Here is a 17,443-nt window from a genome sequence, read left to right as displayed (position 1 = left end):
TGTGCGTGTGTCAGTGCGGGAGGAGTGATCCATGCTCTCTGAACAGACGAACTTTCACCCCACCTCCAGTCCCGATGCAGCAGCTAATCATCAGCCGAGAGCGAGAACGCGGGACATACCACATCTCCGCCTTCTACCTGGCCAGGCTCACGGCCGAGATGCCCCTGGCCATTATCAAGCCGATCGGCAGTGTCACCATCGTCTTTGCCATGGCCGGAGTGCAGAGCGTGGCTGCTTTTTTCATTCACCTCGGAGCTGTCCTCTTGGGAGCATTCAACGCCCAGGTCAGTTCCCGTCCCCCATACCCCCGTCTTTCCCCACGGGTCAGACACGGTGTGGAGCTCCCTCTACATCACCCCCACAGTGTGTCCCCACACTTTATCCCCAGTGTGGACACCGAGCGCTCCCAGGACACGGGTCAGACACGGTGTGGAGCTCCCTCTACATCACCCCCACAGTGTGTCCCCCCACTTTATCCCCAGTGTGGGCACCGAGCGCTCCCGGGACACGGGTCAGACACGGTGTGGAGCTCCCTCTACATCACCCCCACAGTGTGACCCCCCACTTTATCCCCAGTGTGGGTACCGAGCGCTCCCGGGACACGGGTCAGACACGGTGTGGAGCTCCCTCTACATCACCCCCACAGTGTGTCCCCACTTTATCCCCAGTGTGGACACCGAGTGCTCCCGGGACACGGGTCAGACACGGTGTGGAGCTCCCTCTACATCACCCCCACAGTGTGTCCCCCCACTTTATCCCCAGTGTGGGCACCGTGCGCTCCCGGGACACGGGTCAGACACGGTGTGGAGCTCCCTCTACATCACCCCCACAGTGTGTCCCCCCACTTTATTCCCAGTGTGGGCACCGAGCGCTCCCGGGACACGGGTCAGACACGGTGTGGAGCTCCCTCTACATCACCCCCACAGTGTGTCCCCCCACTTTATCCCCAGTGTGGACACCGAGCGCTCCCGGGACACGGGTCAGACACGGTGTGGAGCTCCCTCTACATCACCCCCACAGTGTCCCCCCACTTTATCCCCAGTGTGGACACCGAGCGCTCCCGGGACACGGGTCACACACGGTGTGGAGCACCCTCTACATCACCCCCACAGTGTGTCCCCCCCACTTTATCCCCAGTGTGGGTACCGAGCGCTCCCGGGACACGGGTCAGACACGGTGTGGAGCTCCCTCTACATCACCCCCACAGTGTGTCCCCCACTTTATCCCCAGTGTGGGCACTGAGCGCTCCCGGGACACGGGTCAGACACGGTGTGGAGCTCCGTCTACATCACCCCCACAGTGTGTCCCCACTTTATCCCCAGTGTGGGCACCGAGCGCTCCCGGGACACGGGTCACACACGGTGTGGAGCTCCCTCTACATCACCCCCACAGTGTGTCCCCCCACTTTATCCCCAGTGTGGACACCGAGCGCTCCCGGGACACGGGTCAGACACGGTGTGGAGCTCCCTCTACGTCCCCCCCCCCCCACTTTATCCCCAGTGTGGGCACCGAGCGCTCCCGGGACACGGGTCAGACACGGTGTGGAGCTCCCTCTACATCACCCCCACATTGTGTCCCCCCATTTTATCCCCAGTGTGGACACCGAGCGCTCCCGGGACACGGGTCAGACACGGTGTGGAGCTCCCTCTACATCACCCCCACAGTGTGTCCCCCCACTTTATCCCCAGTGTGGACACCGAGCGCTCCCGGGACACGAGTCAGACACGGTGTGGAGCTCCCTCTACATCACCCCCACAGTGTGTCCCCCCACTTTATCCCCAGTGTGGACACCGAGCACTCCCGGGACACGGGTCAGACACGGTGTGGAGCTCCCTCTACATCACCCCCACAGTGTGTCCCCCAACTTTATCCCCAGTGTGGACACCGAGCGCTCCCGGGAAACGGGTCAGACACGGTGTGGAGCTCCCTCTACATCACCCCCACAGTGTGTCCCCCCACTTTATCCCCAGTGTGGACACCGAGCGCTCCCGGGACACGGGTCAGACACGGTGTGGAGCTCCCTCTACATCACCCCCACAGTGTGTCCCCCCGCTTTATCCCCAGTGTGGGCACCAAGCGCTCCCGGGACACGGGTCAGACACGGTGTGGAGCTCCCTCTACATCACCCCCACAGTGTGTCCCCCCACTTTACCCCAGTGTGGACACCGAGCGCTCCCGGGACACGGGTCAGACACGGTGTGGAGCCTCCTCTACATCACCCCCAAAGTCTGTCCCTCCACTTTACCCCAGTGTGGGCACCGAGTGCTCCCGGGACACGGGTCAGACAGGGTGTGGAGCTCCCTCTACATCACCCCCACAGTGTGTCCACCCACTTTACCCCAGTGTGGACACCGAGCGCTCCCGGGACACGGGTCAGACAAGGTGTGGAGCTCCCTCTACATCATCCCCACAGAGTGTCCCCCCACTTTATCCCCAGTGTGGACACCGAGCGCTCCCAGGACACGGGTCAGAAACGGTGTGGAGCTCCCTCTACATCAACCCCACAGTGGGTCCCCCACTTTATCCCCAGTGTGGACACCGAGCGCTCCCGGGATACGAGTCAGACACGGTGTGGAGCTCCCTCTACATCACCCCCACAGTGTGTCCCCCCACTTTACCCCCAGTATGGGCACCGAGCGCTCCCGGGACACGGGTCACACACGGTGTGGAGCTCCCTCTACATCACTCCCACAGTGTGTCCCCCCACTTTACCCCCAGTGTGGGCACCGAGTGCTCCAGGGACACGGGTCAGACAGGGTGTGGAGCTCCCTCTACATCACCCCCACAGTGTGGCCACCCCACTCTATCCCCAGTGTGAACACCGAGCGCTCCCGGGACACGGGTCAGACACGGTGTGGAGCTCCCTCTACATCACCCCCACAGTGTGTCCCCAACTTTATCCCCCGTGTGGGCACCGAGCGCTCCCAGGACACGGGTCAGACACGGTGTGGAGCTCCCTCTAAATCACCCCCACAGTGTGTCCCCCGACTTTATGCCCAGTGTGAACACCGAGTGCTCCTGGGACACGGGTCAGACACGGTGTGGAGCTCCATCTACATCACCCCCACAGTGTGTCCCCCCACTTTACCCCCAGTATGGGCACCGAGCGCTTCCGGGACACGGGTCAGACACGGTGTGGAACTCCCTCTACATTACCCCCACAGTGTGTCCCCCCACTTTATCCCCAGTGTGGACACCGAGTGCTCCCGGGACACGGGTCAGACACGGTGTGGAGCTCCCTCTACATCACCCCCACAGTGTGTCCCCCCCACTTTATCCCCAGTGTGGACACCGAGCGCTCCCGGGACACGGGTCAGACACGGTGTGGAGCTCCCTCTACATCACCCCCACAGTGTGTCCCCCAACTTTATCCCCAGTGTGGGCACCGTGCGCTCCCGGGACACGGGTCAGACACGGTGTGGAGCTCCCTCTGCATCACCCCCACAGTGTGTCCCCCCCACTTTACCCCAGTGTGGGTACCGAGAGCTCCCGGGACACGGGTCAGACACGGTGTGGAGCTCCGTCTACATCACCCCCACAGTGTGTCCCCCCCCACTTTATCCCCAGTGTGGGCACCGAGCGCTCCCGGGACACGGGTCAGACACGGTGTGGAGCTCCCTCTACATCACCCCCACAGTGTGTCCCCCCACTTTATCCCCAGTGTGGACACCGAACGCTCCCGGGACACGGGTCAGACACAGTGTGGAGCTCCCTCTACATCACCCCCACAGTGTGTCCCCCCACTTTATCCCCAGTGTGGGCACCGAGCGCTCCCGGGATATGGGTCAGACACGGTGTGGAGCTCCCTCTACATCACCCCCACAGTGTGTCCCCCTCTTTATCCCCAGTGTGGACACCGAGCGCTCCCGGTACACGGGTCAGACACGGTGTGGAGCTCACTCTACATCAACCCCACGGTGTCCCCCCACTTTATCCCCAGTGTGGATACCGAGCGCTCCCGGGACACGGGTCAGACACAGTGTGGAGCTCCCTCTACATCACCCCCGCATTGTGTCCCCCCCACTTTATCCCCAGTGTTGACACCGAGCGCTCCCGGGACACGGGTCAAACACGGTGTGGAGCTCCCTCTACATCACCCCACAGTGTGTCCCCCCACTTTATCCCCAGTGTGGACACCGAACGCTCCCGGGACACGGGTCACACACGGTGTGGAGCTCCCTCTACATCACCCCCACAGTGTGTCCCCCCACTTTATCCCCAGTGTGGACACCGAGCGCTCCCGGGACACGGGTCAGACACGGTGTGGAGCTCCCTCTACATCACCCCCACAGTGTCCCCCCCCCCCACTTTATCCCCAGTGTGGGCACCGAGCGCTCCCGGGACACGGGTCAGACACGGTGTGGAGCTCCCTCTACATCACCCCCACATTGTGTCCCCCCATTTTATCCCCAGTGTGGACACCGAGCGCTCCCAGGACACGGGTCAGACACGGTGTGGAGCTCCCTCTACATCACCCCCACAGTGTGTCCCCCCACTTTATCCCCAGTGTGGACACCGAGCACTCCCGGGACACGAGTCAGACACGGTGTGGAGCTCCCTCTACATCACCCCCACAGTGTGTCCCCCCACTTTATCCCCAGTGTGGACACCGAGCACTCCCGGGACACGGGTCAGACACGGTGTGGAGCTCCCTCTACATCACCCCCACAGTGTGTCCCCCAACTTTATCCCCAGTGTGGACACCGAGCGCTCCCGGGAAACGGGTCAGACACGGTGTGGAGCTCCCTCTACATCACCCCCACAGTGTGTCCCCCCACTTTATCCCCAGTGTGGACACCGAGCGCTCCCGGGACACGGGTCAGACACGGTGTGGAGCTCCCTCTACATCACCCCCACAGTGTGTCCCCCCGCTTTATCCCCAGTGTGGGCACCAAGCGCTCCCGGGACACGGGTCAGACACGGTGTGGAGCTCCCTCTACATCACCCCCACAGTGTGTCCCCCCACTTTACCCCAGTGTGGACACCGAGCGCTCCCGGGACACGGGTCAGACACGGTGTGGAGCCTCCTCTACATCACCCCCAAAGTCTGTCCCTCCACTTTACCCCAGTGTGGGCACCGAGTGCTCCCGGGACACGGGTCAGACAGGGTGTGGAGCTCCCTCTACATCACCCCCACAGTGTGTCCACCCACTTTACCCCAGTGTGGACACCGAGCGCTCCCGGGACACGGGTCAGACAAGGTGTGGAGCTCCCTCTACATCATCCCCACAGAGTGTCCCCCCACTTTATCCCCAGTGTGGACACCGAGCGCTCCCAGGACACGGGTCAGAAACGGTGTGGAGCTCCCTCTACATCAACCCCACAGTGGGTCCCCCACTTTATCCCCAGTGTGGACACCGAGCGCTCCCGGGATACGAGTCAGACACGGTGTGGAGCTCCCTCTACATCACCCCCACAGTGTGTCCCCCCACTTTACCCCCAGTATGGGCACCGAGCGCTCCCGGGACACGGGTCACACACGGTGTGGAGCTCCCTCTACATCACTCCCACAGTGTGTCCCCCCACTTTACCCCCAGTGTGGGCACCGAGTGCTCCAGGGACACGGGTCAGACAGGGTGTGGAGCTCCCTCTACATCACCCCCACAGTGTGGCCACCCCACTCTATCCCCAGTGTGAACACCGAGCGCTCCCGGGACACGGGTCAGACACGGTGTGGAGCTCCCTCTACATCACCCCCACAGTGTGTCCCCAACTTTATCCCCCGTGTGGGCACCGAGCGCTCCCAGGACACGGGTCAGACACGGTGTGGAGCTCCCTCTAAATCACCCCCACAGTGTGTCCCCCGACTTTATGCCCAGTGTGGACACCGAGTGCTCCTGGGACACGGGTCAGACACGGTGTGGAGCTCCATCTTCATCACCCCCACAGTGTGTCCCCCCACTTTACCCCCAGTATGGGCACCGAGCGCTTCCGGGACACGGGTCAGACACGGTGTGGAACTCCCTCTACATTACCCCCACAGTGTGTCCCCCCACTTTATCCCCAGTGTGGACACCGAGTGCTCCCGGGACACGGGTCAGACACGGTGTGGAGCTCCCTCTACATCACCCCCACAGTGTGTCCCCCCCACTTTATCCCCAGTGTGGACACCGAGCGCTCCCGGGACACGGGTCAGACACGGTGTGGAGCTCCCTCTACATCACCCCCACAGTGTGTCCCCCAACTTTATCCCCAGTGTGGGCACCGTGCGCTCCCGGGACACGGGTCAGACACGGTGTGGAGCTCCCTCTGCATCACCCCCACAGTGTGTCCCCCCCACTTTACCCCAGTGTGGGTACCGAGAGCTCCCGGGACACGGGTCAGACACGGTGTGGAGCTCCGTCTACATCACCCCCACAGTGTGTCCCCCCCCACTTTATCCCCAGTGTGGGCACCGAGCGCTCCCGGGACACGGGTCAGACACGGTGTGGAGCTCCCTCTACATCACCCCCACAGTGTGTCCCCCCACTTTATCCCCAGTGTGGACACCGAACGCTCCCGGGACACGGGTCAGACACAGTGTGGAGCTCCCTCTACATCACCCCCACAGTGTGTCCCCCCACTTTATCCCCAGTGTGGGCACCGAGCGCTCCCGGGATATGGGTCAGACACGGTGTGGAGCTCCCTCTACATCACCCCCACAGTGTGTCCCCCTCTTTATCCCCAGTGTGGACACCGAGCGCTCCCGGGACACGGGTCAGACACGGTGTGGAGCTCACTCTACATCAACCCCACGGTGTCCCCCCACTTTATCCCCAGTGTGGATACCGAGCGCTCCCGGGACACGGGTCAGACACAGTGTGGAGCTCCCTCTACATCACCCCCGCATTGTGTCCCCCCCACTTTATCCCCAGTGTTGACACCGAGCGCTCCCGGGACACGGGTCAAACACGGTGTGGAGCTCCCTCTACATCACCCCACAGTGTGTCCCCCCACTTTATCCCCAGTGTGGACACCGAACGCTCCCGGGACACGGGTCAGACACAGTGTGGAGCTCCCTCTACATCACCCCACAGTGTGTCCCCCCACTTTATCCCCAGTGTGGACACCGAACGCTCCCGGGACACGGGTCAGACACAGTGTGGAGCTCCCTCTACATCACCCCCACAGTGTGTCCCCCCAGTTTATCCCCAGTGTGGACACCGAGCGCTCCCGGGACACGGGTCAGACACAGTGTGGAGCTCCCTCTACATCACCCCCACTTTGGGTACAGAACTGTGCTCCACACGGTCTGGTGGTGGCGTGTGTCAATGAACAAAGCCGGGTTGACCTGTCCGTCTCTCCCTGCTGTAGTCGATGGGCTCCCTGCTCACCGCCTGTATCCTGCCGATCGACCGGTGCATGATCGCCAGCATGATCGCCTTCTTGGCCCAGCTGCTTCTCGGAGGCTTCTACGTCCAGCGTATGCCGGTTTGGATCAGCTGGTGCCGCTACCTCTGCCCCTCCACCTACATCTTCGCCATCATGTTGGGCAACGATCTGGCCGACGGCCGCACCTTCCTGTGAGTGATTGAGAGACGCTCCCTGCCGCTGGGCTGGCGGTTAGGGACCGTCCGCCAATGTTAATCCCAGCCCTCTCCCCTCCCCTCCGGCCAGGAGGGCGTCCACTCCGGACAGAGATGGGGAGGAGTTTTCTGTAGCGAATCCGTTCGGTTATATTTCTAGCGGAGGTCGTTAGCTGCTTGCGAAAGTGTTCAGACGCTTGGAAATGCAAAGCAACGCAACACAAGATGCCGGAGGGGCTCAGCCGGCCGGCCAGCAGCTCTGGAAGGGAGTACAGTCGACGTTGCGGGCCGAAAGCCCACTCCAAGTCTTTTCGCTCTTTTCCTACGGGTGCAGCCTGGCCTGCCGAGCTCCCCCAGCGTTTTTTGTGAGGTTTTGAGTCATCAGGGCGCGGGGAGAAAGCAGGGGACTGGGGGCTGAGGGGGATGAATAGGGAACGGAAAGGAGTCGTGGGCCGAAGGGCCATATTCTGCTCCTGTTTCTTAAATGGCCCGGTTCGCATTGTGAGATGCTCCCTGCTGCGCAGTTGCACGGGGGAGTGTGGGAGGTAAGACACTCCGCGACTCTTTTACCCCGCACCCCGGGGTGGCGAGACGCTCCTGGCCAAAGGAAGGGGCTGGGACTGGGTGCTGTGAAAGGTACCCTGCCGGTCGGAGCTGCCAAGTGGGGCACTTGCGAGACGCTCCCTTCCGTTGTGTACCTCCCGCCGCCAGAGGGCGCCAGCGAGACACGCAACGCCCCCATCCCAGCCGGCGGAGCTGCACAGATCAATTTCAGCGTCGGTGTCGCCCCATGTGTGGTGGAGCCTCTCCCCCACCCCCAGCGAGGAGGCATCTGAGAGACCCTCCTCACTTGGGGAGGGAGGAAGGACTGTCCGTCAATTGCACAGCCATTGTATTGCGGGCAGCAAGTCCGACGCAGGTCCGTTGTCTCTGCGGGGAGTGGGGCAGTGGCCAGACGGAGGGTCTGTCTCAATTGCCCAGTCCCCGAAGGCTGGTCGCCTGTCACTTCCAGAGATCAGGGCTCCTGACCGGCTGAGTTCCTCCTGCTTTGCTTGGATTTCCAGCACCTGCAGATTTCCTCCTCTCAATCTTTCTTTTCTTTTCTGTTTTGGAGGAAATCTGCGTTCTGGGTACACCTGGGGATCGTCTATAATTGCAAATAAGAGAATCGGAGGGAACTGTGGCAGGCAGCCGAGGAGAAGTCCCTCCCTCCCTCCGTCGCTCGCTGCCTTGGGAACTCGCCATTAATCCAAAGGGAAGAGCCCAGGGAGGGAAGGGAGAAATGTGAGGCGCTTGCTCACCAATCAGTTCGGAGACTGGACTTCAATCTGGTCTTCCAAACTTCGCTAAATCAATGCCGCCCCAGGGACCGTCGCTAATGGAAAATGCACAGACAATTTGACCAGCTCTTTTAGAAACTAGAAAATAGGTGCAGGAGGAGGCCATTCGGCCCTTGGAGCCTGCACCGCCATTCAGTACGATCATGGCTGATCACCCAACTCAGAACCCTGTACCTGCTTTCTCTCCGTACCCCCTGATCCCTTTAGCCACAAGGGCCATATCTAACTCCCTCTTAAATATAGCCAATGAACCGGCCTCAACCGTTTCCTGTGGCAGAGAATTCCACAGATTCACCACTCTCTGTGTGAAGAGGTTTTTCCTCATCTCGGTTCTAAAAGGCTTCCCCTTTATCCTTAAACTGTGACCCCTCGTTCTGGACTCCCCCAACATCGGAAACAATCTTCCTGCATCTAGCCTGTCCAAACTCTTTAGAATTTTATACGTTTCAATAAGATCCCCCCTCAATCTTCTAAATTCCAGTGAGTATAAGCCTAGTCGATCCAGTCTTTCTTCATATGAAAGTCCTGCCATCAGACCCATAGTCAGGACTAACTGAAAGGAAAGATAGTAAGAGATTTGAAAGTAGTAGGGGGAGGGGAAACCTGTAGCTTCCGTTAATGCCCCCTCCCTGATATATTCATTTTCCTCCTTTTCTTCCACTCTCTGCCACTCTCACAATCACTCTGCCTGTACTCCATCTCCTTCTGGTGCTCCCCTCCCCCTTTCTTTCTCCCTAGGCCACCCGTCCCATGATCCCTTCTCCAGCTCTGTATCACTTTCGCCAATCACCTTTCCAGCTCTCAGCTTCATCCCACCCGCTCCGGTCTTCTCCGATCATTTCGCATCTCAACCCTCCCCCTCCCACTTTCAAATCTCTATCTCTTCTTTCAGTCAGTCCTGATCGGTCTCGGCCTGAAACATGGACAGTGCTTCTCACTATAGATGCTGCCCGGCCTGCTGTGTTCCACCAGCATTTTGTGTGTGTTGCTTAAATTTCCAGCGTCTGCAGATTTCCTCGTGGTCAACCGAGCTCTCCCATGGACTTCTGTCCTCTCCTATCAGACTCCACCTTCTCCGGCCCTGTATCTCGTTCACCAATCACTTCCCAGCTCTCCTATCAGAGTTCTGTCCTCTCCTATCAGTCTCCCCCTTCTCCAGTCCTGTATCTAATTCACCAATCACTTCACAGCTCTCCTATCAGACTTCTGTCCTCTCCTTTCAGACTCCGCCTTCTCGACCCCTGTATCTCATTCACCAATCACTTCCCAGCTCTCCTATCAGACTTCTGTCCTGTCCTATCAGACTCTCTCTTCTCCAGTCCTGTACCTCGTTCACCAATCACTTCCCAGCTCCCTTATCAGACTCCCCCTTCTCCAGCCCTGTATCTCGTTCAACCATCACTTCCCAGCTCTCCTATCAGACTTCTGTCCTCTCCTATCAGACTCCCCCTTCTCCGGCCCTGTATCTCGTTCACCAATCACTTCCCAGCTCTCCTATCAGACATCTGTCCTCTCCTATCAGACTCCCCCTTCTCCAGTCCAGTATCTGTTCATCAATCACTTCCCAGCTCTCCTATCAGACTTCTGTCCTCGCCGATCAGATTCCCACTTCTCCAGTCCTGTATCTAATTCACCAATCACTTCCTAGCTCTCCTATCAGACTTCTGTCCTCTCCTATCAGACTCCCACTTCTCCAACCCTGTATCTCGTTCACCAATCAACTTCCCAGCTCTCCTATGAGACTTCTGTCCTCTCCTATCAGACTCCCCCTTCTCCAGTCTTGTATCTCGTTCAACAATCACTTCCCAGCTCTCCTATCAGACTTGGGTCCTCTCCTATCTGACTCCCCCTTCTCCAGCCCTGTATCTCGTTCACAAATCACTTCGCAGCTCTCCTATCAGACTTCTGTCCTCTCCTATCAGATTCCCCCTTCTCCGGCCCTGTATCTCGTTCACCAATCACTTGCCAGCTCTCCTATCAGACATCTGTCCTCTCCTATCAGACTCCCCCTTCTCCAGTCCAGTATCTGTTCACCAATCACTTACCAGCTTTCCTATCAGACTCCCCCCCGTCTCCAGCCCTGTATCACAACCACCAATCACTTCCCAGCTCTCCTATCAGACTCCCCCTTCTCCAGCCCTGTATCTCGTTCACCAATCACTTCCCAGCTCTCCTATCAGACATCTGTCCTCTCCTATCAGACTCCCCCTTCTCCTGCCCTGTATCTCGTTCACCAATCACTTCCCAGCTCCCTTATCAGACTCCCCCTTCTCCAGCCCTGTATCTCGTTCAACCATCACTTCCCAGCTCTCCTATCAGACTTCTGTCCTCTCCTATCAGTCTCCCACTTCTCCAGCCCTGTATCTCGTTCACCAATCAACTTCCCAGCTCTCCTATGAGACTTCTGTCCTCTCCTATCAGACTCCCCCTTCTCCAGCCCTGTATCTCGTTCACCAATCACTTCCCAGCTCTCCTATCAGACATCTGTCCTCTCCTATCAGACTCCCCCTTCTCCAGTCCAGTATCTGTTCACCAATCACTTCCCAGCTCTCCTATCAGACTTCTGTCCTCTTCTATCAGACTCCCCCTTCTCCAGTCCTGTATCTCGTTCACCAATCACTTACCAGCTTTCCTATCAGACTCCCCCTTCTCCAGTCCTATGTCTAGTCACCAATCACTTCCCAGCTATCCTATCAGACTTCTGTCCTCTCCTATCAGACTCCCCCTTCTCCAGTCCTGTATCTCGTTCACCAATCACTTCCCAGCTCTCCTATCAGACTTCTGTCCTCTCCTATCAGACTCCCCCTTCTCCTGCCCTGTATCTCGTTCACCAATCACTTCCCAGCTCTCCTATCAGACTTGGGACCTCTCCTATCAGACTCCCCCTTCTCCAGCCCTGTATCTCATTCACAAATCACTTCCCAGCTCTCCTATCAGACTTCTGTCCTCTCCTATCAGATTCCCCCTTCTCCGGCCCTGTATCTCGTTCACCAATCACTTCCCAGCTCTCCTATCAGACTCCCCCTTCTCCAGCCCTGTATCACGTTCACCAATCACTTCCCAGCTCTCCTATCAGACATCTGTCCTGTCCTATCAGACTCCCCCTTCTCCAGTCCAGTATCTGTTCTCCAATCACTTCCCAGCACTTCTATCAGACTTCTGTCCTCTCCTATCGGACTCCACCTTCTCCAGTCCAGTATCTGTTCACCAATCACTTCCCAGCTCTCCAATCAGACTTCCCAGCTCTCCTATCAGACTCCCCCTTCTCCAGCCCTGTATCACGTTCACCAATCACTTCCCAGCTCTCCTATCAGACTTCTGTCCTCTCCTATCAGACTCCCCCTTCTCCAGTCTTGTATCTCGTTCACCAATCACTTCCCAGCTCTCCTGTCAGACTTCTGTCCTCTCCTATCAGACTCCCCCTTCTCCAGTTTTGTATCTCGTTCACCAATCACTTCCCAGCTCTCCTATCAGACTTGGGTCCTCTCCTATCAGACTCCCCCTTCTCCAGCCCTGTATCTCGTTCAAAAAATAACTTCCCAGCTCTCCTGTCCTCTCCTATCAGATTCCCCCTTCTCCGGCCCTGTATCTCGTTCATCAGTCACTTACTAGCTCTCCTATCAGACTTCTGTCCTCTCCTATCAGACTCCCACTTCTCCAACCCTGTATCTCGTTCACCAATCAACTTCCCAGCTCTCCTATGAGACTTCTGTCCTCTCCTATTAGACTCCCCCCTTCTCCAGTCTTGTATCTCGTTCACCAATCACTTCCCAGCTCTCCTATCAGACTTGGGTCCTCTCCTATCAGACTCCCCCTTCTCCAGCCCTGTATCTCGTTCACCAATCACTTCCCAGCTCTCCTATCAGATTCCCCCTTCTCCGGCCCTGTATCTCGTTCACCAATCACTTCCCAGCTCTCCTATCAGACTCCCCCTTCTCCAGCCCTGTATCTCGTTCACCAATCACTTCCCAGCTCTCCTATCAGACTCCCCCTTATCCAGCCCTGTATCTCGTTCACCAATCACTTCCCAGCTCTCCTATCAGACTCCCCCTTCTCCAGCCCTGTATCTCGTTCACCAATCACTTCCCAGCTCTCCTATCAGATTCCCCCTTCTCCGGCCCTGTATCTCGTTCACCAATCACTTCCCAGCTCTCCTATCAGACTCCCCCTTCTCCAGCCCTGTATCTCGTTCACCAATCACTTCCCAGCTCTCCTATCAGACTCCCCCTTATCCAGCCCTGTATCTCGTTCACCAATCACTTCCCAGCTCTCCTATCAGACTCCCCCTTCTCCAGCCCTGTATCTCGTTCACCAATCACTTCCCAGCTCTCCTATCAGACTCCCCCTTCTCCAGCCCTGTATCTCGTTCACCAATCACTTCCCAGCTCTCCTATCAGACTCCCCCTTATCCAGCCCTGTATCTCGTTCACCAATCACTTCCCAGCTCTCCTATCAGACTCCCCCTTCTCCAGCCCTGTATCTCGTTCACCAATCACTTCCCAGCTCTCCTATCAGATTCTCCCTTCTCCGGCCCTGTATCTCGTTCACCAATCACTTCCCAGCTCTCCTATCAGACTCCCCCTTCTCCAGCCCTGTATCTCGTTCACCAATCACTTCCCAGCTCTCCTATCAGACTCCCCCTTATCCAGCCCTGTATCTCGTTCACCAATCACTTCCCAGCTCTCCTATCAGACTCCCCCTTCTCCAGCCCTGTATCTCGTTCACCAATCACTTCCCAGCTCTCCTATCAGACTCCCCCTTATCCAGCCCTGTATCTCGTTCACCAATCACTTCCCAGCTCTCCTATCAGACTCCCACTTCTCCAGTCCTGTATCTCGTTCACCAATCACTTCCCAGCTCTCCTGTCCTCTCCTATCAGATTCCCCCTTCTCCGGCCCTGTATCTCGTTCATCAGTCACTTACTAGTTCTCCTATCAGACTTTTGTCCTCTCCTATCAGACTCCCACTTCTCCAACCCTGTATCTCGTTCACCAATCAACTTCCCAGCTCTCCTATGAGACTTCTGTCCTCTCCTATCAGACTCCCCCCTTCTCCAGTCTTGTATCTCGTTCACCAATCACTTCCCAGCTCTCCTATCAGACTTGGGTCCTCTCCTATCAGACTCCCCCTTCTCCAGCCCTGTATCTCGTTCACCAATCACTTCCCAGCTCTCCTATCAGACTCCCCCTTCTCCAGCCCTGTATCTCGTTCACCAATCACTTCCCAGCTCTCCTATCAGACTTCTGTCCTCTCCTATCCGACTCCCCCTTCTCCAGCCCTGTATCTCGTTCACCAATCACTTCCCAGCTCTCCTATCAGACTCCCCCTTATCCAGTTCTGTATCGCGTTCACCAATCACTTCCCAGCTTTCCTATCAGACTTCTGTCCTCTCCGATCACTCCCCCTTCTCCAGTCCTATGTCTCGTCACCAATCACTTCCCAGCTCTCCTATCAGACATCTGTCCTCTCCTATCAGACTCCCACTTCTCCAGCCCTGTATGTCATTCACCAGTCACTTCCTAGCTCTCCTATCAGACTTCTGTCCTCTCCTATCAGACTCCCACTTCTCCAGCCCTGTATCTCGTTCACCAATCAACTTCCCAGCTCTCCTATGAGACTTCTGTCCTCTCCTATCACACACCCCCTTCTCCAGCCCTGTATCTCGTTCACAAATCACTTCCCAGCTCTCCTGTCAGACTTCTGTCCTCTCCTATCAGACTCCCCCTTCTCCGGCCCTGTATCTCGTTCACCAATCACATCCCAGCTCTTCTATCAGACTTCTGTCCTCTCCTATCAGTCTCCCCCTTCTCCAGCCCTGTATCTCGTTCACCAATCACTTCCCAGCTCTCCTATCAGACTTCCCCTTCTCCAGTCCTGTATCTCGTTCACCAATCACTTCCCAGCTCTCCTATCAGACTTCTGTCCTCTCCTATCAGATTCCCCCTTCTCCAGCCCTGTATCTCATTCAGCAATCAACTTCCCTGCTCTCCTATCAGACTCCCACTTTTCCAGCCCTGTATCTCGTTCACCAATCAACTTCCCAGCTCTCCTGTCAGACTTCTGTCCTCTCCTATCAGACTCCCCCTTCTCCAGTCTTGTATCTCGTTCACCAATCACTTCCCAGCTCTCCTATCAGACTTGGGTCCTCTCCTATCAGACTCCCCCTTCTCCAGCCCTGTATCTCGTTCACAAATCACTTCCCAGCTCTCCTGTCCTCTCCTATCAGATTCCCCCTTCTCTGGCCCTGTATCTCGTTCATCAGTCACTTACTAGCTCTCCTATCAGACTTCTGTCCTCTCCTATCAGACTCCCACTTCTCCAACCCTGTATCTCGTTCACCAATCAACTTCCCAGCTCTCCTATGAGACTCCCCTTACTCCAGTCCTGTATCTCGTTCACCAATCACTTCCCAGCTCTCCAATCAGACCTCTGTCCTCTCCTATCAGACTCCCCCTTCTCCAGTCCTATGTCTCGTCACCAATCACTTCCCAGCTCTCCTATCAGACTTCTGTCCTCTCCTATCAGACTCCCCCTTCTCCAGTTTTGTATCTCGTTCACCAATCACTTCCCAGCTCTCCTATCAGACTTGGGTCCTCTCCTATCAGACTCCCCCTTCTCCAGCCCTGTATCTCGTTCAAAAAATAACTTCCCAGCTCTCCTGTCCTCTCCTATCAGATTCCCCCTTCTCCGGCCCTGTATCTCGTTCATCAGTCACTTACTAGTTCTCCTATCAGACTTCTGTCCTCTCCTATCAGACTCCCACTTCTCCAACCCTGTATCTCGTTCACCAATCAACTTCCCAGCTCTCCTATGAGACTTCTGTCCTCTCCTATTAGACTCCCCCCTTCTCCAGTCTTGTATCTCGTTCACCAATCACTTCCCAGCTCTCCTATCAGACTTGGGTCCTCTCCTATCAGACTCCCCCTTCTCCAGCCCTGTATCTCGTTCACCAATCACTTCCCAGCTCTCCTATCAGATTCCCCCTTCTCCGGCCCTGTATCTCGTTCACCAATCACTTCCCAGCTCTCCTATCAGACTCCCCCTTCTCCAGCCCTGTATCTCGTTCACCAATCACTTCCCAGCTCTCCTATCAGACTCCCCCTTATCCAGCCCTGTATCTCGTTCACCAATCACTTCCCAGCTCTCCTATCAGACTCCCCCTTCTCCAGCCCTGTATCTCGTTCACCAATCACTTCCCAGCTCTCCTATCAGACTCCCCCTTCTCCAGCCCTGTATCTCGTTCACCAATCACTTCCCAGCTCTCCTGTCCTCTCCTATCAGATTCCCCCTTCTCCGGCCCTGTATCTCGTTCATCAGTCACTTACTAGTTCTCCTATCAGACTTTTGTCCTCTCCTATCAGACTCCCACTTCTCCAACCCTGTATCTCGTTCACCAATCAACTTCCCAGCTCTCCTATGAGACTTCTGTCCTCTCCTATCAGACTCCCCCCTTCTCCAGTCTTGTATCTCGTTCACCAATCACTTCCCAGCTCTCCTATCAGACTTGGGTCCTCTCCTATCAGACTCCCCCTTCTCCAGCCCTGTATCTCGTTCACCAATCACTTCCCAGCTCTCCTATCAGACTCCCCCTTCTCCAGCCCTGTATCTCGTTCACCAATCACTTCCCAGCTCTCCTATCAGACTTCTGTCCTCTCCTATCCGACTCCCCCTTCTCCAGCCCTGTATCTCGTTCACCAATCACTTCCCAGCTCTCCTATCAGACTCCCCCTTATCCAGTTCTGTATCGCGTTCACCAATCACTTCCCAGCTTTCCTATCAGACTTCTGTCCTCTCCGATCACTCCCCCTTCTCCAGTCCTATGTCTCGTCACCAATCACTTCCCAGCTCTCCTATCAGACATCTGTCCTCTCCTATCAGACTCCCACTTCTCCAGCCCTGTATGTCATTCACCAGTCACTTCCTAGCTCTCCTATCAGACTTCTGTCCTCTCCTATCAGACTCCCACTTCTCCAGCCCTGTATCTCGTTCACCAATCAACTTCCCAGCTCTCCTATGAGACTTCTGTCCTCTCCTATCACACACCCCCTTCTCCAGCCCTGTATCTCGTTCACAAATCACTTCCCAGCTCTCCTGTCAGACTTCTGTCCTCTCCTATCAGACTCCCCCTTCTCCGGCCCTGTATCTCGTTCACCAATCACATCCCAGCTCTTCTATCAGACTTCTGTCCTCTCCTATCAGTCTCCCCCTTCTCCAGCCCTGTATCTCGTTCACCAATCACTTCCCAGCTCTCCTATCAGACTTCCCCTTCTCCAGTCCTGTATCTCGTTCACCAATCACTTCCCAGCTCTCCTATCAGACTTCTGTCCTCTCCTATCAGATTCCCCCTTCTCCAGCCCTGTATCTCATTCAGCAATCAACTTCCCTGCTCTCCTATCAGACTCCCACTTTTCCAGCCCTGTATCTCGTTCACCAATCAACTTCCCAGCTCTCCTGTCAGACTTCTGTCCTCTCCTATCAGACTCCCCCTTCTCCAGTCTTGTATCTCGTTCACCAATCACTTCCCAGCTCTCCTATCAGACTTGGGTCCTCTCCTATCAGACTCCCCCTTCTCCAGCCCTGTATCTCGTTCACAAATCA

At 56.9% G+C, this 17,443-nt stretch overlaps 1 protein-coding gene across 1 annotated transcript in view; it reads left to right on the top strand.

Annotated features, from left to right (window-relative positions):
- The first annotated feature begins 6 nt into the window (after positions 1-6).
- The window catches only part of LOC132386195 (uncharacterized), a 136,696-nt gene continuing 119,259 nt past the window's right edge, over positions 7-17,443 (top strand). Inside the window, exons 1-2 of the mRNA XM_059958478.1 lie at positions 7-284; positions 7,294-7,502. Coding sequence (XP_059814461.1) covers positions 75-284; positions 7,294-7,502 — 419 coding nt within the window. The 5' untranslated portion in view covers positions 7-74. The remainder of the gene's footprint in view (positions 285-7,293; positions 7,503-17,443) is intronic.

This window comes from Hypanus sabinus, unplaced genomic scaffold, assembly GCF_030144855.1.
Source record: "Hypanus sabinus isolate sHypSab1 unplaced genomic scaffold, sHypSab1.hap1 scaffold_1054, whole genome shotgun sequence".
Taxonomy (NCBI): Eukaryota; Metazoa; Chordata; class Chondrichthyes; order Myliobatiformes; family Dasyatidae; genus Hypanus; species Hypanus sabinus.
This window is presented reverse-complemented; position numbering and strand designations above follow the sequence as displayed.